Source organism: Cyclopterus lumpus, chromosome 18 (assembly GCF_009769545.1).
Source record: "Cyclopterus lumpus isolate fCycLum1 chromosome 18, fCycLum1.pri, whole genome shotgun sequence".
Classification (NCBI taxonomy): Eukaryota; Metazoa; Chordata; class Actinopteri; order Perciformes; family Cyclopteridae; genus Cyclopterus; species Cyclopterus lumpus.
Window position 1 is genome coordinate 15,274,782 of NC_046983.1, and position 23,559 is coordinate 15,298,340.

The 23,559-nt window shown below is 42.8% G+C and overlaps 1 protein-coding gene across 1 annotated transcript in view; it reads left to right on the forward strand.

Moving 5' to 3' along the window:
• adam19a (ADAM metallopeptidase domain 19a) overlaps positions 1–17,609 on the forward strand; it is a 174,294-nt gene extending 156,685 nt beyond the window's left edge. The window contains exons 17-23 of the mRNA XM_034557064.1: positions 2,158–2,235; positions 6,096–6,204; positions 7,377–7,518; positions 10,922–11,021; positions 12,398–12,649; positions 14,077–14,279; positions 16,770–17,609. Coding sequence (XP_034412955.1) covers positions 2,158–2,235; positions 6,096–6,204; positions 7,377–7,518; positions 10,922–11,021; positions 12,398–12,649; positions 14,077–14,279; positions 16,770–16,821 — 936 coding nt within the window. The 3' untranslated portion in view covers positions 16,822–17,609. The remainder of the gene's footprint in view (positions 1–2,157; positions 2,236–6,095; positions 6,205–7,376; positions 7,519–10,921; positions 11,022–12,397; positions 12,650–14,076; positions 14,280–16,769) is intronic.
• Positions 17,610–23,559: the final 5,950 nt, after the last annotated feature.

Below are 23,559 nucleotides of genomic sequence, written 5' to 3' on the forward strand. Positions count from 1 at the left end.
TAAAACAAGAGAGGCTGAGGCCGTGGTTTCACTTTTCAATACGACTTGTGTGATCGGGTGTTCCAGATCGGAACCCAATGCGACCCTTCTGAGCGGGTTGGTATGGTTACTACCAACACTGCACTTCCTTTCCCTCAGTGGTTCCACCGTCGGTCGTTTCCACCACTGGGGATAGTAAGCAGGGATGTCAATGGAGACTCTTTGGTAACTGGGCATAGCGACCCACAGCTACTCTTCCTGTTCTGGTTGCACCACTTCCTTTGTGCTCGGGAGGTCGGACCAGGAGGCAGACTGGACTGTATGGCACTCAAAGCTCCTCTGCCCTTTGACCTTTTCACGTATAGTAGATGAATTGTGCAGAAATAATTCAATTTACTCCTAAGTAGTGGTTACAAATATACAGTATGTTCCCATTGCTATCAGTCATTAATACTCTCCTTCTGCATAATTGATACGGCTTTTCTAACATTTCATAACCTCTTCATAAGGAACTAAATGACACCGGAACCCAGTAGGTCTCCTCTGTGTCTGCTGGGTTTTTTTCTGACACTGATTTGGTTGCAAGCCCGATGCTGATTGGAATATCAATTTCTGAGCAGACACACACAAAATCATACAAAATAAGAGCTGAATTATGCATGTGAAATACATATGTATGAAAACACACACACAGGAGTATCTGCAGTCTCCTCCATTCCACCAGTAAATTCCATTTCTCTGTCTGTATTGCGTTCCCTCTGCTGCACTTCCAACCACTTGGATTCCAGTCCAGCTGTTGTGCGGCCGCGCTGAAAGGACTGACTAGTGCTGCATGAGTAATATATTATAAATAGGCAGCAGAGAATATTGTCTGCCATCCAGCAAGATGAATTCTGAGTCATCATATTGAACGGGCCTCTTCTCAGCAATAAATGCACACATAGCACAAAGCTGCTGCCTCTAATCACACAGTCACACATTCACTTAGGCTTCAATTGATTCCTGTGCTAACAATAGCGGAGCAACAACAGCAGGCGCAGCAGGGATACAGTACTAATGCAAGTAATGCAAGTAATACCAGTAATACAACTCAGTTCTACACAAAGAAGTGCTGAATTATGACCTGCAGCGTTCAAGAGAAGACTGTTCACCTCTCGCCCAGAAAGAGTCCCGACCCTGTGAGTGAAACCTCACAGGGCCTTGAACCCCTCTGGAGAAGAATACTTCATCTTATTTTGAGATGAACAGATTGATACAGGAATAAAATCAACCAGACAGAAACGATGTATACAGATGCAAATATGCAGCAGTAACAAAAACACCTCACAAATGTTTTTTATTATATTATTTAAAAAGATGCAGACAAATAAACTCTTAATTCTTGGAATCACTCATCATGTTGCAGGTCTGTAGCTTTGACATCAGCACACCTGATCGGTTCGGCTTTAGTACTTAAGATTTTAGAAAAGGCATGAATTATTTCTGCAAATGTGCTGTTACTTCTGAGAATTTTGAAATGATTGAAAGTAGAAAAAGTAGAATCGAGCGCCTCCCAAAGAGTTCCTACTCGTGTGAATTCATCTCTCCGACCACGAAGCAGTTGGCTGACGTCACAGAACAGTTTGTAAATGGTACACCATCGATTAAAAAGCAACGTAAAGTATATTTGACTGTAAGAATTTCCCCACTGGGATCAATAAAGTGTACATTATTATTATTATTATTATTATTAATAAATAATAAACAGCATTTAAAAGTATATGTCGTTAACCTCCCAAGAGCTTTTCACCGTTTCTTACAATGTGCATGTTTCACATGGAGTATGAATGACGTTGTATTTGTCTTTTCATTAGTTGTTCTTTTATCCTCTTGCAATTTCCCTTTGTGTCTGTCCTGACATCTGTTCTAACAAAATGAAGGTTCAAACTTCTTCTCAAACAAAACGCCACTCCATTATTGATGTAAATGCTTATTAAAATGAGTAGAGACTAAATGTGTTTGATAAAAGCAGCTCAATAAACATCAGCTGAGTGATTTAAAACCGGATAGTTCCAAAGCCCAAGGGCACTGGGAGAAGGCAGATCAAAGTGTGTGTGTGTGTGTGTATGTGTGTGTGTGTGTGTGTGTGCGCTGTAATCTCTAACACAGTATGTGATCATTCTGCTTGTGTTGCCACAGGTGTGCAGAGACCGCCGATGCCAAAATGCCTCTTTTACCGAGCTGGAGACTTGCATCGCACGCTGTCACGGCAGAGGGGTAGGCACACACACACACTCACACACACACACACACACACAGAGCCATGCAACAGACTCAACTCACTCAGCTCCCTAATCTTATTGTCACACTGTGTCCTTGGGCAAAGGTAGAGCTTTGCAGCGATGTCACCCAGACTGTCGTGAAAAGGCAGGAAAATAGATGGCTGGAATACAGCGGCAACTGAAGTGATGAACTATTCATTGGTGCAGTACAAGCAAGCCCGAGGCAGATAAGGAGGAACCATACATAGTTTATGAGCCAGCAGCCCAGCTCTGGAGAGGCGTGTTGGGGCTGAAACACTTGTTACTTTAGGAGAAGACGAGGAGGTAGAGAGGGGGTATTCATCACAGAACTCTGACTTTGACCTCTTGTCAGATGGTGGACTTTATTTATGTGGTGTTGATTCTATGAATGGCCTTCAAACATAATCGTAAACAAGAGTTAAAATACCCATAAAGTTGAACAGGATAGAACAAACAGCTGTCTGTCCCACTGCATCCGGCTGACTTGTGATACTTTTACACATTAGTGTTTCCAGGCGTTAGGGAGCGCTACGTGAAAGAAGTAGTATGAGGAGATGTGTGAAGTCTGATAAATGTCCTCAAATAATGTTTCTTGGGTCTGAAGAAAAGAAGTCTTTAAAGTAAATAAGTGTGGAGTTGGACATTGGGGAAATTACCTTTAAAGTCTCACTAAACCCTGTTTCTCCTTTATTCCATCTCCATGTATTTCTGAAAGGAAGACTATGGGTCCCTAGAGATGCATCAGAAAAGCTCCTTCAAGGAGTTCTCCAGCCTCTGAGTGGGCAGACTATATATAGTATGCCCCCCCTCCTCTCTACCTCCTTCTGTTTCATGGATTGGAGTTCCATTCATACATTGCCATATTCATGTAATGTGTTTATGTAACTCTGTAACTCTGTTCATCTGGTCACATGACATCTATTCATCTGTCCATCCGGGGAGAGGGATCCTCCTCTGTTGCTCTCCTGAAGGTTTCTTCACTTTTTTCCCTGTCAAAGGTTATTTTTGGGGAGTTTTTCCTGATCCGATGTGAGGCAAATTTGTATTTTGTGATATTGGGCTATACAAAATAAACTGAATTGAATTGATTGACAGCTGAGCCGACAAATTAATTCCGGTAGCTGTAGCTTACGCGGACAGACAGCATGTGATTGGTATTGCTATTGAAGAATTAGGAGCATTTAAACTGACAGAGGCGCTAACAAGCTATCCAGCCTGCGACCTGACGTTAACATTGATAACCACCTATAAGGTTTGACTCCAGGCCACTTTCACACATAGTGTGTGTGGTCGTAACCCACCAGGGTTGTGTTGTGACTGCTCGGGGGAACCCACACTCACCTGTCAGAAGTCTTAGAAGTCTCTGTTCAGCACATCCAGTGGACTGTACAAGGAATGGGCTTATCGGGCATTGTTATTCAATTAGGATTTGAAATATTCTGAGGCAGAAGAAAGACACCAGACGTCTCCTCCCCTCCTCTAATCCCCTTCTCCCTCCATCTTCCCTGTGTTGTGTAATGCTGTTTGTCCCCTTTCTGTTCACTGCTCTGTGTAACAGTCGATGGATAATGGAAGTGGCTTTGAGTCCGGATTATTCTAAATAGACAGTTTTGCCTTCTCCCGGCTCAGGGACTCCTCCTGTGTTAGGGTGTGTTTTTTAATTCAACATTATCATATGATTCATATTGATCCTCAGGCTTTTTGGAGTGTGCTCTATGTCCATGCAAATAAAGGGGAATAATGAGCACAGGAAGTACTCAGGGCTCCACTGGAATGCTTCTTTTAAAAAACAGGAGATTCTTATTAAAAAAAGCTTTGAAAATATTCGAAGTCCTAGAGATTTAGAGGGCTGAAGGATATGTGATCAATGATGGTGTGTTTAAATCCAAGTCATGGCCTTCCGTTTCATCTTATCTTTGTCTATATATAGAAATGCCTTTAAAAAAAATAAGGCCCTCCAAAGACTGAATAAGAAGATGTCAATGGACGGTGTTTACACGTCAACGATAACACAAGATAAGAATGCTTGAATGTTTATCAGGATTTATCAAGTTTTTGAGAGGACAGAGCAAACCAGACCCCCCTTTTTTATTTTTGTTATTTGTACTTGTTTTTCATTTCTGTGTATGTGATCTGTGGTGAAAAGACAACAAATATAGTGTAAAAAGTAACCAGGTCACCTGAACCTGACGTAAAAGAGCTTTTAAGAACCAGTAAACAGCTGTGAGCGCTTCAGGTCGGCCGAGTGCTAATGGAATAAAAAGCATGTTAATCACTGAAAGGATAATTACATCTGAATGTAATTGGAGCATGACAGTATTTTCTCTTTTATTTTGGGTTGGTGAATTACTCAAGATGTCTGGAGATATTAATCAAGTTTAAATGCTAACCTTGAGAGAGAAAATGTTTATTTCACAAGTTTAAGGCAAGCTAATAAAAGAAAATGTATTGGACCCTTTCCTTGACTATTAAAGAAATACAAACACCTTCCTTTCAATCTTCTAAAAACATAGGGCCAAAGGGCCCAATCCAGCCCACTGGGGTACTTTCCCAAGTGTGAAAATGGCGGAGAAGTCACCCATTCCAAATTCTCAATAAAATGCAGTGCATCTCCTATTTGTCCACTGGGGGTCAAGATGTCCTCATCAGAGTAGCAGGTCACAGAGCATCCAGGCTACGTGACAACGAGAGCAGGATGCTGTTCCTGCAGGAGCCGCTGGTGGAAAATGTCTTTGTCAAAAAGGAGAAAAGTGGAAAGTCCCTTTTCTTCACAGAGGTAAATGAGAGGCCGGCGTGACTGGTGTGTTCACAGCACCTTTCAGTGGTCACGGAATATAAGCTAATATTTGCCATCACTTTCAGAAAAGATAAGAAGTCGCAAAGGACACCTGAGAACAGAGACGATGAAAGAATTGTTCGGCGAGACCTCTCAGGCTGTTCGTCTGCTTTAGTAAATGTACTTTTACTTATTCACATAAATGAAGGATCATTTGGTATTCATAGGTTATTGTGCAGTGGTTCCACTGGTCCGGCCTACTTGCTATCAAACAAGGCTGTCTGAGGCCAAAGGAGTTGAAACCACTGCGTTGGACGCTCCATCACAACATTGCTAATATTGTCTGAATTCATCCAGAGATATTAAAGAGATAAAGTGTAGCAAACATGTCTAGTTGGGATATAGTCATAACAGCACTCGTTGGTCAGTAAGGAACTGGAGGTCTGAAACTGCAGTTGGATCATATGAGCTGAAGGACATTTATATATGTCCTTTAATAAGACCAGGGCCCAATAACCCACTAGGGGCCCCGAATAATCCTCTTGTTCCTTTTCCTCTCTGTACAATGTGTAGATCCTGTGTGAGTAGTGAACTAGTTCCATTTCAGTTTATATTGTGCTTTAGTGGTGCATATTAATAAACAAATGAATCATAATCGAGAACTAATCAAGAACTAATTGGCACACAGTGGAGCGGTTGTCTTTGAGGCCCTGATGATTTGGGGCCTCAGAAGAACTCAAATGAAACACATGAACACAGATTACACCACTTGATGAAGAAAGAAAGAAAAGTACACTTTTATTGTGAAGTAAACAGGAAGTTAGTGCGTTAAACTTAACTGTATGATAGACCTGCAAACACACGCATACAGGATTATACTGAGACACCCAACAGCATGTCACATCAACCAATGCCTGTGTGTGTGTCTGTGTGTGTGTGTGTGTCTGTGTGTGCGTGTGTGTGCATGTGTGTGTGTGTGTGCGTGTGTGTGTGTGTGTGTCTGTGTGTGCGTGCTTGTGTGTGTGTGTGTGTGTGCGTGCTTGTGTGTGTGTGTATAGATGTGTAACAGTAATAGGAACTGTCACTGTAATCGCGGCTGGGCCCCACCCTTCTGTGAGAAGCCAGGACTCGGCGGCAGCGTGGACAGCGGACCTATCCAGTACGACAGTGAGTCCACACACACACACACAGGTGTGTCCTGCTATTGTGCCCAGCTGTCTCTCCACCTACACACTAACGAATGAATTAGAACATGTGTAAATGTGTATCATATTCCCTCCATGAAACTGTGATCAGATGTTCTCCGTAAACTGACACCAGAACAGCATGAAAGGAACGAGATGACAGGCCGACAATGGGGGTGTGTGAGGAAGTGTCACCATCTCACTGGATGGGGGCCGAGAAGGAGGAGGGGATGTTTTAAAGTGAACTTTGTTGTGTTATGTACCTGCACAGAGAGTTATTAGAAACCTGATGACATGAAAACCATTTATAGATATGTGGAAAAGACTACAGGAGCTCTGTAAACATCAGGATATGACTCACATCATGGATACTAGATTATACTGAGACACCGAACAGCATGTCACATCAACCAATGCCTGTGTGTGTGCGTGCGTGTGTGTGTGTGTGTATCTGTGCGTGTGTGTGTGTGTGTGTATATGTGTGTGTGTGTATGTGTGTACGTGTGTGTGTGTGTGTGTATCTGTCCATGCGCGTATGTGTCCGTGTGTGTATCTGTGCGTGTGTGTGTGGATCTGTGTGTGTGTGTATCTGTGTGTGTGTGTGTGTGTGTGTGTATCCGTGCGTGTGCGTGTGTGTGTTTGTGTGTGTGTGTATCTGTGCGTGTGTGTGTGTGTGTATCTGTGTGTGTGTGTATCTGTGTATGTGTGTGTGTGTATCTGTGCGTGTGTGTGTGTGTATCTGTGTGTGTGTGTATGTGTGTGTGTGTGTGTGTGTGTATTTGTGTGTGTGCGTGCGTGTGTGTGTGTATCTGTGCGTGTGTGTATCTGTGTATGTGCGTGTGTGTGTGTGTATCTGTGTGTGTGTGTATCTGTGCGTGTGTGTGTGTGGATCTGTGTGTGTGTGTATCTGTGTGTGTGTGTGTGTGTGTGTGTATCCGTGCGTGTGTGTGTTTGTGTGTGTGTGTATCTGTGCGTGTGTGTGTATCTGTGTGTGTGTGTATCTGTGTATGTGCGTGTGTGTGTGTGTATCTGTGCGTGTGTGTGTGTGTATCTGTGTGTGTGTGTATGTGTGCGTGTGTGTGTGTGTGTATTTGTGTGTGCGTGCGTGTGTGTGTGTATCTGTGCGTGTGTGCGTCTGCGTGTGTGTGTCAACAGGTCAAGTGGGGCTGGTGGTGGGGCTGCTGTTTGCCTTCTTGGTGGTCCTGCCTGCAGTGCTGCTGCTCTTCTACTGCTACAGGATCAAGACATCCTATTACCACAAGTGGCTTTCCCAGAGAGAGAAGAACAAGAGCAACAGGTACTCTGTCTGTCTGTCTGTCTGTCTGTCCTGTATCCGTCTCTGGTAGCGGTAGCAACCTGTCAATCACTGAGCCCCGCCCTAAAGCATATGGTCTGCTTGACTCGAAGACTTGACTGCCCAAGACTTGAAACTAGAGATTGAGACCATAAACTCATGTTTACAATGTTTACTGAGGGAATAAATCAAGAGAAGAAGAGTCATTTATATAGACTTCTATACAACCAGAGGAGTCGCCCCCTGGTGGTCAGTAGAGAGAATGCAGCTTTAACACATGAAGCATAGACTTCTATACAACTAGAGGAGCCACCCCCTGGTGTTCAGTAGAGAGAATGCAGCTTTAACACATGAAGCATAGACTTCTATACAACCAGAGGAGCCACCCCCTGGTGGTCAGGAGAGAGAATGCAGCTTCAACACATGAAGCATAGACTTCTATACAACCAGAGGAGCCACCCCCTGGTGTTCAGTAGAGAGAATGCAGCTTTAACACATGAAGCATAGACTTCTATACAACCAGAGGAGCCACCCCCTGGTGGTCAGGAGAGAGAATGCAGCTTCAACACATGAAGCATAGACTTCTATACAACCAGAGGAGCCACCCCCTGGTGTTCAGTAGAGAGAATGCAGCTTTAACACATGAAGCATAGACTTCTATACAACCAGAGGAGCCACCCCCTGGTGTTCAGTAGAGAGAATGCAGCTTTAACACATGAAGCATAGACTTCTATACAACCAGAGGAGCCACCCCCTGGTGTTCAGTAGAGAGAATGCAGCTTTAACACATGAAGCATAGACTTCTATACAACCAGAGGAGCCACCCCCTGGTGTTCAGTAGAGAGAATGCAGCTTCAACACATGAAGCATAGACTTCTATACAACCAGAGGAGCCACCCCCTGGTGTTCAGTAGAGAGAATGCAGCTTTAACACATGAAGCATAGACTTCTATACAACCAGAGGAGCCACCCCCTGGTGTTCAGTAGAGAGAATGCAGCTTTAACACATGAAGCATAGACTTCTATACAACCAGAGGAGCCACCCCCTGGTGTTCAGTAGAGAGAATGCATGTTCTAAGACACTTCTGAATCAGCTTTACTTGGCAGAACTGGAGCTTGCTGCCTGTCTGTTTTTGTATCAAGTGTATCTAATGTGGATATTGTTTTCATTGTCCCAGTATTGAGCGAGAGCACTGCTTTCTAACTCAAGGAGAAGTCTCGTTCTAAAAGCTTGCGAGAGTTGACTTGTTTCCAGCAGACAACGGTGAAAACGTGAGTGAGAGAGGAGTTTGTTGTGTTGCAGTACAGAGAGTGTAGCTTAGTGTTTTAAAAGATGTTCATTGTCATGGCAGAATATCTCTCTGATTTCCGAAAGAGACTTCTCCTTGACAGAAGGAAAACAAACAGACCGGATCAAGAAAAGAAAAAACATTATTTCTTTGTAGGGTTCTTTCTAAAATGTTGTTCACTTAGATACAAAAACATGAGGGAAAGATAAGGTAAAAAAATACAGACTTTACCCTTTAAGTAAAAATATATCACAGAGGTTAGGTAAGACGAACCAAGAGGATTTGATTCTTTCTCTATCTTAGAACGTGTTTGTTGTGTATTATTCTGCAGTTGAGCCTTCACATGTTACACCATCTGACTGGGAAAGGAGGGAAACAATAAGTAAAAAGGAGGAAATGAATCATTCATGGACGGAAGAGAATATTTCCAGAAAAGGAAGGAGAGAGGAAATGTAGCAGCAGAATGGATTAAAAAAAGGTCACGGTGGGGAAATGAGAAAGGGAAAGGTGTTGAATCACAGGACAGACAGAAAGAAAGGAAGGAAGTAGGCACGGCCATGTCTGCCAGCACTCCAAGCAGATCGATGCATACACTGAACATCTTTCCATCAGCATCAATGGCAGCATTCGGTGCTACAGCTCACCTCCATCGGAACCAAACCTACCTTTGTGAGCACTGGCATGTAGCCCACCCAGAGAGCGCCTCGCCATAACACCGGCTGAGTTAGTGCCTCAGAAAATACTCAAGCGTTCCACAGTGATTTACACAAATGTGTCTGGAAAGGATCCAGCAGTGCAACAGCCTTTGAAAGGCCCTGACCTTCCAAATAAAGTATGAATATTGGTGAAATTGAGCCTCAGCTGGAATTTACAGTAATTGTAGCTAAAGGGAGACAACTAAATGACTGGCTCACGCTATAGAAAACTGAGCCCCTAAGATGATTAAAAAGACTCACAAGCTGCCATGAAAACCCTTTGCTTTTTTTGGTTTTGTTCCATGTCCAATTGTTTGGGTTCATTTACAGTTCAACAGTGGAGCTGATTAAAGGCCTCTCTAAGCATACAGTATATACATCCAGTTTACTTGGAAAGCCTTCCAATCAGTTAAGAGCATGCAGTACATACATACACTGACTCTACTTACCAGTTTATGAAGTGCAGTACACCTCTACGCTACAATTAAATCCAATGCAATGGCCCTGCAGTAAAGGCTTTCTGTGTGAAGCTTGTGGCATCACGGTTAACTGTAGTCAGTCGTGCTGCTGCTCTAGATTACATGTGTCTGCAAATGCATGGTGGAAGGAACATGTACATATCAAGGGAGAGTAACCTGTTGACTTTTATAGCTGCGCTAATCCATATTTTACATGAAAGAAAGAATCCACAGAGAATGATCCCCATCGCTGCAGTCTTCCCTCTCAGTGCCTCATCAACCTGGTTCCCATGTGCTCTCTCTGCTCGGCAGCGGACGGACACAGTGCAGCATTTAGCAGCGAAAGAGACGGATATGTTTCAGTTGGTGGAGACCAAAGCAGAGCTAAACTAGAGACCATCTAGCAATGGGATCACACCAACCGCCACTAAAGTTCCACTTCCAGCCTTGTTAGACCACACCCATCTTCAAACTCTTTAAAACAACATTTGTAATGTTGATGTCTGTACACCTGTAACGTTTTGTGAATGCATCTTGTACGCTTTTGATGCTACCACAGTGACACAATGTGTCAGACAGAGTGATAGACAGATAGAAGAAGTCAAAATATCTCCTGTGGTTCCTGATACAGTTAGCCTCCTGGACCCCATTTCATCCATCATGACACTCCCACTCAAGGGGGTGAAACTAATACCAGCATCCCATCGTGGCTGGTAAAGATAGTAAATATTGGACTTCTATTCATCAGGTGGACACACACACAACTCCAGATGAATGATGATGTTCTGTGTGTGCTGGATGTGTACACCAGTTTAATAGCCATGTCAACTCCATGAAGTGACCTCCTCTCACATCCTCCTGGATGAGAAACCTCTCTTCAGTCTCTTTTCCTCTCTTTGCCTCTGAAATCAACATTAAGAAGAACGATGCTTTATTGTCTGCCTGCTGTCATTTCTCTGCTCAGAACGGAGGCATCAGTGGAGAAAGGGAAGAACGGCCATCTCAATCCTGCCTTTCACCTGAAGGTGGTCGGACCAATCAACAAAGCCAGCAGCCACAAGGGGGTGAGTGCTGTGTGTGTGTGTGTGTGTGTGTGTGTGTGTGTGTGTGTGTGTGTGTGTGTGTGTGTGTGTGTGTGTGTGTGTAAATAAAATAAATGGAACGAGGGGAGGAAATAGAAGGATGCTGACTGTTTCTCTTGCTGTGTTTTAGTGAATAATAGACTGTCCATGTTGTTGACCTTTATATTTAATGGCCTCATTTTACAGCAGCTTGTTATATTGTGTGACCAATTAGAGTCTGCTTCCTCCCACGTTCACAACACTCTCAACCACTGGTTCAACGGGCCTTCAGCATCATTTCATCATGTCGTTGTTTGCTTGTTTTTTAGCATTTATTTAATTGGATGTTAGCAGCTCAAGGTTATTCTACATTTGTCATTGGCATGGAAAGAAATACAAAACAAAAGAGCAACTAAGAAGATAAATAGAAGAAAGATAAAGGGATAAAGAATTTTAGGAAAAGGGGGGAGGGAAGTGTTAATAAGAACAATAAGAGTAAACATTATTCATCCAGCGTCTTTATAGACAAATCGAGCTCTGTGGTATTTACAGTAATAGTAACTAATGACACAAACACACATTGCTACACAAAACTAATAATTGTAAATACTCTTGTTTTCAATCAATTATTAGTTGAGTAGTGACTGAAAGCATAAAAAAAGAAAGAGCACACAATTTCATCAACAATTCAAAATTAAAATCATAAAATAAGTAATTAATGATTCTTAATTCCACAATGTACTAACTGTAACAACAAACAAGTAGTAGTAAGAAGTAGTGATAATAAATTCTTAGTAAAAGCAACACTAAACAAATCTGAGCAAAATTATTTTTAGGTAACCAAAATGTAACAATGCACTTTCATAAACTGAAAACACACTGTTAAAGTGTTAAAGTTCTAAGATGAAAACACAAACAACTCCCAGACTGGACAACACCGTGGTAGCAAACTAACTGAAAAGTAGTGGACCCAGGAAAGAGCCTTGAGGCACCCCATATGGAGTATTCTTTGCTTAGTGATCTAATAGATAAGACTGAAAGCAGTTTTGGACCCATTTTCAAACCTATCAATGAGAATGATGTGATAAAACAGTATCAGATGTCCACTCAGGTCCCGAAGTAAGATTCCATGTTTTAACAATTCCCACGTTTCTATTCTGGGGTTATTTATTTTCAATGGAGCTGTTTCAGTACTATGCCTCCCACTGAATCCAGACTGGAAGTTCTTCAATAAAGTGTTGCAATTTAGTAGTCAATTACATGTAGACTTGCTTTTCAAAGAATTTGCTCAGAACAGCAGGTAGAAAATGTAAGTTATTTTTTGCATTATTTAAATTTCTTTGCTATTGTTTTTATTGTTGTCTTTGTTGTTATTCTAGCTGCCTCACACAAGCAAAGAGGTCCTGCCTCTCAGACCGGGCCCTTCGCCGAATGGCACCCAGCCAGTCAACATTGTACGACCTCTGAGACCCGCCCAGTCTCCCCATGGTGGTCCCCGGGGTCTCAAGGTGGTTCGCCCGCCTCTGCCAGCTGGCAAGCCCCCAGCAGCCCCACCTAAATCCCCCTCAACCCCACATAGACTGAGCCCGCCCAAGAAACCTCTGCCCCTCAACCCGACACGATCTCCACTGGTAGGGGCTTTACCTGTTTCTGTGCCGTAATTGACTATAATTGAATTTAAAACTATCACATCAAAATCATCCCAGATGATGTGAAAGCCAGAATAGAGTTGAACAATGTGGAACAACATCCAGGCAGGGAGCCACGAAGGAAATAAGCTTTAGGAAAGCAGAAAACAATACTTATCCCTTTTCAAGTTAAGCAAGGGACAGCTGCCTCTTGATTTCAAGTGTAGGGAGAACCATTTATATTGGTGTAATGTTCAGAAAAGAAACCTTCAGTTTTATTATCATCATTTTGCTCACCAACAGACAGTTAAATGAATCCCCATGTTACCATCCACAGTAAGAGCTTCTTAATAACCGACCTCATGCTGTGAGCTCAGGTGTTGCTACAAGGCAGTGGAGCATACACTACCATCATCTTGGTCTGGAAGCAACCACTCACGAGATGTGATTCAGTCAGATTGATACTGGGAAGATTTGGGAATATGTACAGAAAACAGGATTAGAGCTCTAATTGGATGAGATGGTGGGGAATAAGATATACACTGTATTTTAACATTTTAACATCAAATCACGAGAAATACATCCTTTCCAAAATGGGGCTTAAATTGTAAATTTCTGAACTCTATGTAAACAGGACAACAGCGTGGCTTCTGTCTCACCCCAAATGAAATGAGCAGCAGCTCAATGCTGAGAGTTGGTTGAGCTCAGTTCTAACAGAACCAACATCTGGAGAACATGTTAAGAGCTCCGGCCGTATTGGGTTCTGTATTTACACAGACGAGGCGGGCTCAGCATGCGATAAGAGAGCTTCTCCTGGAGCTAAAGAGCTCATTTGTACATGAAATTCAGAGAAGTTGCCAAACACACCGAGCGATGGAGAAGACGTCTGGACTCTGTATCGGAGTACTTCATAGAGGAATTTGATCTGAGCCATGAAGAAATAATGAATCAAACTGCAGTGTGTTTCTTATCTGATTGCTTTCTTATTGATCTATCCTCTCTAATCACTGCTTCTCTGTGAAGTGTAAAATGACGTTAATGCCAAGTTCTGAATGTCATATTGCTTTTTTCTTGTTTGTGTGAAATATCCAATATTTCATGTGAGTTGACTTTGAAATCTGATCGCAGTGCTGTAGAGGTGATTCTAATCTACTGCCCCCCGTGTGAAGTGGGAACAGGTTCTGGAGACCACCTGGATCCGGTCCAGTACAGAAGCTTGAGTGGAGTTCTCCTCCCTGCTGTGTGCATGTGCTGATCACACTTCTGCTACTGCTTGATAACCCCGTCTTGTTCTCTTCTCTTTCTACTTTATCCTTGTATTCCACAGCAGAGTGCACATGGATAATCATGTGTGTCTTGGTGTCCTGTTGCATCTGAATGCTGAAATACGGAAATGTCAACAATCCATATTTCTGTTTGTTCTCTTTTAGTTAGTGTCTGAGCTCAGACCGTCCCCCTTCCCTCCTCAGAGGCCTCTCCCCCTCAGCCCAGCCAGAGGAGCCTCCCCCACAGTGAGTCCAGCTCGGACCCTGGTCGCCAAGCCCTCCCCGGGTCTGCTGGTCATGATGCCCCCGGCAGTGGGACCCAAACCTGTGGGCAAAGTCTCAGCCATCCCCCCTCTCAGAGCTCTCAGGTGGGCCAACACTGACATACTGTAGTGTGGTATGGGAGGGGCTTCTGTTCTCTTTCAACTCCATTAGAAAGGAGAGGCTTTTAATTGGCCCGCTCAGAGCAAAGGTCTCAAACGCATCATTTCATTGCTATGAAACACAGTTTAACGACTTTAACTTGAACTTAAAATGCATTATTGCTCTCTACAGCAATTCACATGAGCAACAAAAGCCCCTTTCAGACTTTACACCTTTACATTTGAACCTGTTAGTCTCAAGTCTCAATAAACACACTGTTCCCCTCTCTGGTCAACATTTCACATCACTTTCACACGGAAACGGTCCGAATGAAACGCCATGACAAACCACAGATACTTTACATTGTTACTTTGTGTTGTTTCCTTCTTATATTTACATTGTTATGATACATTGGTAACTTTATGTTGTTAGGTTGTTTTCCTACATTGTTACTGTACATTGGTACGTTGTGTTGCTAGGGTGCATGTGTTACATTGTGTAGTTACAGTATGTTGTTACTTTACATGGTTACTTTGCGTTGTTATGTTACGTTGGTACACAAACCATTGTTGGTGCACAGTATCAGGGTGCCGCCTCAATGACTGCTGGTCCAGTAATTGGAGAGGTCATTGTTGGTGTCTTAAAGTGACGATGTCAACGTTCTCCTCAGGGGAACTTAAACTTTGAGCTTACATGATCAGCATCAGACCTGAGATCACACCGGGGTGTGATCAGATGTGGTGTGTTGCACCAGGAACCACACCTAGCTACTTCCACCCTACATCACTGCTGAACAGGTTGGAGAGACAGCATGGAGCACCAGCATTCAGGGCACCGTGGATTAGGAGACTGTTGACGACCCCAATGCTTTGTATCGGTGTACAGTACTCCTGGTTTCATCTGGTGCGGTGCCCGTTTGGCACATGACTGTTAAAGGGAGAACATATATATATTTTTATTGATTTATTTATTTATCTGTGAGAAATAGTCCCTCACAGTATTTCTTTTTCTTTCTTTTCATTTCATGCTGTTTTCTGTTCAGGGTGGATTTTGGCACACAAACAGTCCCAGTTTACAAACCATGTAATGCAATGACCTCAGTTCTCCATCAGCAATACATTTTCATTGTATTTATGAGTTACATGCCCTCAGTCTAAAAGACTGTACTTACTTTGTGTTCAGAGTCTTATTATGATGTAAATGCAGGCAGGAAACCTCAAGGTGATGATCGTTCCTCAGGTTGTTATGGTTCCTCTCCTCCTGTAATCTAGCAGATCCATCAACACATCTCGACATCTGGTCTCTGGCAATACCAAGATCAGATCTCATATTTAACACCAGCTGCTGTTGGTTCAGAGACTTGATGACAGGAAGGATCTCAGCCCCAAACTTTCTGCTGAAGACGCAAATCTTTAAAAACAGCAAAATATGGAAGTCCATTTCTGCCAAGAGAGGAAGAACACTGGTGAAAGTTAAGAATAACAAAATGCTCCAGGAAAGAGACCAAAGTCCCTCTGTAGTTCAGTGTCTGACCTTTAGAAGCATTTGGGCATCTTGTTGTTTTTCTGCCTAAAGTGACTAAAGAATGTGGATACAAGTTTATTTAGCAACTTAAATGTTACATTATCAACTTAGATAAAACACAAAAAGTGTAAAAGTTGGAAAACAAAAAAGAGGAACATTCCCAGACCATTCAATCACAGTGGCCCCGCCCTAAAGCATTTATGGCATTTCCCTGCTTTATGGTCTGTTTGACTCTAAATGACCATAATTTAATAAATGAACATCGTGCTGTATTGAAGAAGACTTGAAACCAGAGATTGAGACCATAAACTTATGTTTACAATGTTTACTGAGGGAATACATCAAGAGAAGTAGAGTCATTTATATAGACTTCTATACAACCAGAGGAGTCGTCCCCTGGTGGTCAGGAGAGAGAATGCAGCTTTAACACATGAAGCATAGACTTCTATACAACCAGAGGAGTCGCCCCCTGGTGGTCAGGAGAGAGAATGCAGCTTTAACACATGAAGCATAGACTTCTATACAACCAGAGGAGTCGCCCCCTGGTGGTCAGGAGAGAGAATGCAGCTTTAACACATGAAGCATAGACTTCTATACAACCAGAGGAGTCGCCCCCTGGTGGTCAGGAGAGAGAATGCAAGTGTAAGACACTTCTCCTTTGGCTTCCCTCTCTGTCCTCCTGTCCTGCCTACCTCTACTTTCCTGTCTAATCAAATGTTGCCTAACAACAACAACACGTCCACCATCTTAGTGTACAATCTTGTCATTTCGAATATGTCATGATTTCTTTGGATTTGGATGGTGTGGATGGACACAGTGAACCAGCTTGGCTCATTTCTATGTTTTAGGACACAAACGAAGCTCTATGGCACAGAGGAAGAAGAGATAAACACACACACACACACACATACGTACGCTGCATGAGTTTGACATTACTATAGAATCTCTTCCCTTTGTCCTTCTCCTTCCAGACCGGTCCCAGGTGCCAAAGCAAACACAGCCTCGCCTCCGCCACGAAAATGACCTTCTCCTCCAGCCTCCAGCCTCCAGCCTCAGCACCTGACAGCCTATTTGCACTAAAGAGACCTTGGCCGGTAAACCAGAGAGCTGTCACACAAACCAGAGGAGGACGAACACAAAGTTCAAACCTGAGACACGAAAGAACAAACAGGAGTCTTACCATTTCAGACTCCAAGATGAAACCCCCCTCTCATCTCCACTTTGATCCCCCCCTCCCTTCTTTCTCCCCCTCCTCCTCCCAGCGCGCTAACATTCACCACGACGACGCGGTTTTGCACGGAGGCCTTGCAGACTGAGACAAGTGTTATCGCTGGGGGACGGTCACATTTGCCAAATGAATTTTTTTACGGATTATTGTTTTTTTGTTCTTTTATATGTTAATGCTGTCTGCGTATAAACAATGCATTTTGTAATGACTGTTGTTCTGTTTACAGTTTGTGTTACGTCACGTTTTATGATTTATGTTACGTGCCAAAGAGGTCTCTTCATACCTGGGGTGTGTCCCGAACGCTTGAAAATCTTAAGTTTACCACAAGTCAACTCCTCCATACTTTTAGATTTGATAATTTATTGTGTTGTATGTGGAACGTCTAAAGTACAAATCTGGAGATACAGTGGCCTATCTGGGGGAGCCAATCACACAGCAGCTTCTTTTCAACCCTGTTTACATGGGGGAGGATTCGATGCGTGGGACTTGCAGGACACCCCCCCGGTCGCTCATATTGATTTGAATGTCTTTCGCTGTGTGTTATGACTTTTAAATTGTTACATAAAATATTTTTACAAAACTATAATCAAGCTTCTTTCATTCTGTCTCTTTTCTGTTTTTCATTCCAACTTCAACAACATTTATTGTAAATGTAGATGCATGCGTGAAGAGAGCCTGTTCAGTATGAATGGACTACTGCAAGGCAGATGAGCAGAATGCCTATTCTGTGTATTATGGTTCATGGCCAGTGTTCTTTGGAGCTTAACCGGTACTTTGGAATAAATAAACTCCCCATCCTTAAAGAGTCCCTTGACGCCAGGCTGAAAAGCAGTGTTTTGCTGCCCCCTCTGGCTGAAAGTCTCAAGCCTGTTAACCTTAACGTTGTATGATATTGATAAAAACTCATTTATAACCCTCACATTTTAAACTTCTTTTTTGGACAAACTGTGAAGCAATATGTTTTTTCTTATCTTGGTAAGAGTGACCTCGACCACCTGTTCTCAAACACAAGGAAACACTAGTAAAAGCCCACAATGGTTACTAATAAAGTGAGAACAAACTGTTTATTCTTTGAACACTTCCCTTGCTCCTCTAACCACATCCAACGTGATGTCATGATGTACACCAGTGCATCACTGCAGCGAGGTGAGAAGTTACACCACTGGAGGTTTTAGTTACTCTTCAGGCAAGGTCGGTCCAGAACACATTAAAGAGCACCGCGTTGAGCGATAAAGTACTCCACATTATTATTCATTTACACCCCAAACTTCACTCAAAGACGCAAACCACGTCCTATTAGCTTGTGATTGACACAAACTAACAGAAAATGTTTTAAAAACACAGCTGCAACTTCAGCCGTACAGTACACGAGTAAGGGCCATCGTGTCATATTATGGAAATGATTACTACATTCATATTTACAAGCTGTGAAGAAAGGGGGTGGCACATGCAGCATCTTCCTTGCTGTGGTTGACCAGTGTCGCCTTTTTGTATTTGGAGATGACTCCACATTGCTGTTGATGCCAAAGTTCAGTGGTGTAACACCTGTTGTCTATAAAGGACTGACGGTCCCGCTGGTGAGGAGGTCTGAGGAGAGGTGGGCTGCCGTTGTCCTGCTCTGCCAGTGTTTCTGATGAATCCAAGTAAGAATCCAACTTACTTCACCCCCCGACGGTGCCACGATGATCTCATCAGGATGAAGTCTTTACACCGTGGGTCGCCTCCCCTCTCACCTGCATGCCCTTAATGGATTCCCCTGATAGAATTGAGATATCAGAGAGGCAGCGCTCTTCTCCCTGGACACTAATGCGTTGGGAGAGTCCACGGTTGGAGTGGAACGCTATCAGACAGCGAGGACGAATGGCCTCGCGGGGAGACGTATCGATGGAGACGTTTCCCCGGCCCATTACCAGCAAGGCAGCCGGCGTCCGGCCAAACCTGTTGGCTGAATTCTGCACCGAGACCGGGGACGTGATCGAAATGAAGAGAGACGAGTTTTTCCAGGACCGCTGTCCATAAATCACGTTGTGCGCAGCCACAGGCCTGAGGGCGGTGAATAGATATGTTAATGTATTCCCGCGGGCTAGCCGCCGGTCGGCCAGCTATAAATGAAGTGAGGGCTTTATAAAAACAGAAGCCAGTCAGGTTTGGTTGCCTCCTTGGCTCCAACGATAAACTGGATAACAGCAAGAGAGCACAAGGCCTGACGTGCTGCTGCACTTCATGTAGGACGTCCTGGGGGCTCTGCAGTCCTCTCTGGGTTAGTATCCACAGGACAACAGCAGTCAGAATAAATAGACCATTAGAACACATTGACCAACATGTTTTATTTTATTTTTTAAAACTTTTTATTTGTATTTTATAGAGAGAGAGATATATATATGTATACTTTGTTTTACACACATCTTTCGGCATTCTGATGAATTTGTATGTATCAATTTATATTGGAAACATCTTCATAAGGAATTATTTGTATAATATAAAACTCAAATGGAATATAGTACAGTAAGACTACAGTAACACTAGTGCAGAACTGTAACAAAAAACACTTTGTTGTTTATTGTTTGTTTTTTTAAAGGAAAACAGCCTCTCTTTTTTTTTCAAAGCTTTAACTTTTACAAATAGAGCAGTACACATATTAACCAAGGCTCTCTTGTCACGTGTTTTAGCTGTAAGCTGACAGCCTTCGACTTATGGGAAATGCTGTTTGTTCAAAGCAAAGTAAAGCATAGTTCCATATTTTGTGGATTTTGTTTATTGGCTTTGCTGCCGAGAGGAGATCGATACCTCTCCCATGTCTTTCCGTTAAATAGAGGCTGCTGGTGAAAACTTTATTCCTGTGGTTGTGTAAATGTCACGGATTTCTGCCTGTTACATTTTTATATTTCCTGTGCAGATCTGATCGATAATGGCACAAGATGAAATGTTCTAGGGTCATCAAAAACTTTCATCACCTGTGGAGCATGGATATCCACAATGCATTTCATGACAAGCTGGCCTGTAAATGTCAAGAATAGGTGTGTGTGTGTGTGGGGGGGGGCTCCTGTCATCAAGTACCAGCTGCCCCTTTTGCAGCTGTATTACTCCACAGCAGTTGAAGAGGATTCGGTGTCTGCTCTTCAGATCACCTGTTGGGATGTTGTTCTGGGTCATATGCTGTAAAACTAAAGACCGGGAAATACTTGTGTCTGCCTTTGACTTGGTAATAATACTTGATTTAAGAGGACTATCGTTTGATATATTCAGGAATTGGCTTTATTGCCTCTAATGAGATGAGAAGATGAATTCAATAACTAAGATTACTCATCTAATTAAGCGAATAATCATATTTCCAAAATGTTGAAATCCTTCCTTTAATACTTTATTCCTTTAATAGTTATTCCAGGGCTACCTTTGAGGACGCTAAGGTCCCCTTCATTATCATTTCCATGGGGGTTTGGGGGTTTGATTAGATTGTACAGTAAAACCAACTCGTGGTGGCTAATTCCACTATCGTTTACAATTTTAGTCCAACAAATAAAAATCATTCACCCAGCAGTTTTGCTCCTAACAGTGAGATTAAGGCTTAACCTGCAATTAGTGGTAATTAAGACAAAATGACCTCATCATTTGAAGAGACACACTGACACACAGCTGTTAATAATACAGTGAGTGCTTCGGCCACACTGTGATGGCCCCGGGACCTTGAATAGAATGGAGCCATCTTTCATGTGGGGAGTAACACCTGTGCCTTTCAGTCAACGGTCTGCTGTGGAAAATAGTTTGACGGCTGAATAATTGTTCAAATAAAGAGGCAGTTCAATCTAAATATCAGGCGGACTATTTCTTGTCGTTTGGTCGACTCGGTCAGGGGAACGCAGCACCTCCGTATCACTGCGACCTACCGGAGACGACGCGGACTTCGTCACGTGTGCCTCTCGGCACGAGACGGCCCGGGCCGCAGTCACAGCGGTCGGCCGGTAGCCCACGGTAAGCTCACGTGTTCAACCACCGGAATACATAACGGCGACACCTTCAGCAGCCCAATAATAGCACGTTTGTTTCCAATCCGACATACATTTGCATTAAGTAATGTTGGTGTCATTTGACATCTATTCTGATTGGCTTAAATGGTCCTTCTCAAACGTGCGACAGTGATGACGTGTTTGTGGCAGTGGGCGGGGCTAGTAAAGGATTTCAACGCAGTGTCTATTTGCATATGCAAGAACAGTCACGTGGCTGGTTGTCACTCATCGACTGAAGGCCCCACGTGGCATACAAATACAAAAGAGGGTAGGCCACATTACTCAACATATACAGACGCTCTTTGTATATTACAAGTGAATATGGACAATGTTTTATGGTTAGCCGGCCTTCACACAACCATCTTGCACAATATATACAAACAAATTGACACTTTCTCTGTTCTCGTCTTCCGACCACTCAAAGCTCTTTAATACTACTTATCATCATTCACCCATTCACATCCATTCATACACGGATGGGTGGGGCTACGGTGCCACCTGGTATCATTTTTTAAAGTTGATGATAATCAAAGATATTTTGTTTTTTATTCTAAAACGTAGTTGTAGCCTATATAAGTACACTTTTTTGGAGTAAGAAGAGATAAAAGCACACTCTTTGAAGGTACAATTTTAAATTGTGTACTTTTCATGCATAAATTGGTGTCTTTGCTAAACGTCCTGGCAGAATGCACCAAATGGCACCATTAAGAGAAAATGTATCCATCACATCATGCCTCTGGCTATTTTTGATTGTGTTGTCACACTTAGCTCTTTTATAATTTGATTGTTTTAAATGGAAGTGCTGCTTGGTAAAGTATCAATGGGCATAAAGCCGAACAAATACGGGCTTCATGATGTGACGTGTGACTTTAATACACATTTTAAAATAGACATACACACAAGTGGCTGCAAAAACACAGTGAAGCCACGACGTGAACACCTGCTGCAGCGATAAAAGAAGATGGACGATGCCAACAGTAACATGTAACTGTAATGACCTTTGGTCCACGCCTGTAACAGGCCTCAGAGCAGCCATGAGGACGTTCGTCCTGCAGAGTCAAGCCGGGCAGCTTCTGCACAACAAGTTCGTGGTGGTTCTCGGTGGCTCAGGTGAGACATGAACAAGAAGGTTAATCTCAAATACAGTTGTGTATCAAATGGTTAGCTGAGATAATGTTGCACTTAAAGGTTCTCCCAGTTGTCTCAGTATGGAGCCTTTTCCCATCTTTTTTTAAGAGGGTGTTCTTTCTATTTGAGAGCATGACTAATTGATTTCACTTCAGATTTTCTTTATCCCCACACTAAGGTTGTGTGCTTGTAAAACGTCTGCTCTCAGATTTCTCCTCTGCTCCCTCTAAGGCTTTATTATATTACTTTTGTGTGCATGCGTGTCAGTCGATGTAACACGCACAATTTTCTGTGGTTCATGAACGCAGCATGTTAGTACAGTAGTCGACAGGAATACCACTGATGATCAATAGCGTCGTACACCACAAGCAGGGCTGTTTAAGTGTGAGGACACGGTTTTGAAGAGAGAGCTTTGCAAATTCTGAAGTGAAATCAATAAGTCATGCTCTCAAATTGAAAGAACAGGCTCTTAAATAAAGTGGGGGGAGGACTTCATCTCAATTGTAAAATGTTTCTTTAAATTCTTTCGGAGAAGGTGCCAGCTTGGCTTCAACACATGTTCATTATTATTTACCCGACACAGATTCTTGTAAGAGCTTCACATCTTGCCAGCTATCTGCACCCATTAAAACCCCCACTGCTCTTTTCTCTTTCAAGCTCTTGCTCATCATAATTAATTCAATTCTTTGTAAGTAAAGCCTGTTGCATTTGTCTTTTTGATTTCAGTGCAGCGCTCCATGTACAAAGACCTGGTTCTGTTGCTTCAGAGGGATCAGTACTTGACTGTGCCTCAACTCAAATCCAAAGTAAATCTTTCCTCAAGCGTTTCTTTCACATGAAAACATACCCACTTTTCTTTTTTCAACATTTTTCTCTTACTTCCATTCCATATTCGCGTCTGTCAATGAACAGAAAATATAAATCCAAATGAAGGATACGCTGTGATGTTCACCAGTATGAACACAAACGGTCTATACTTTGCTTTTCTACCATTTAAACAGACCCTTATTCCTTCATAGACGATGTAGTTTTAGATGTCCTATGGCAGTGGTTCCCCACCAAGGGGTCTGGACCCATACGAGGGCCACGCGATGTATCAAAGGGTAAAAATGAGACCGTGTTCTGTGAAATACTGAATAGTTCTACTTCATATAGGGCATTATTCACAAAACATCTACAGACTAAAGGTAGCGCTTAACTGAGTTCAGGGAAAGTCCTTAAATACCCTCTAAATAAGTGTCCGTTCTCAATTTTACTTAACTTCATAAAGGATTGAAAAAAAAGTAATTGACAAAGCATTTTGGGCTGTAAAATGAGCTTTTGAAATCTGTTAGTCTGAGGTGTTATACTGGGAGATGGAAATTCCAGCCATCTGCCAGTATAACTCATCAGACCATGTGC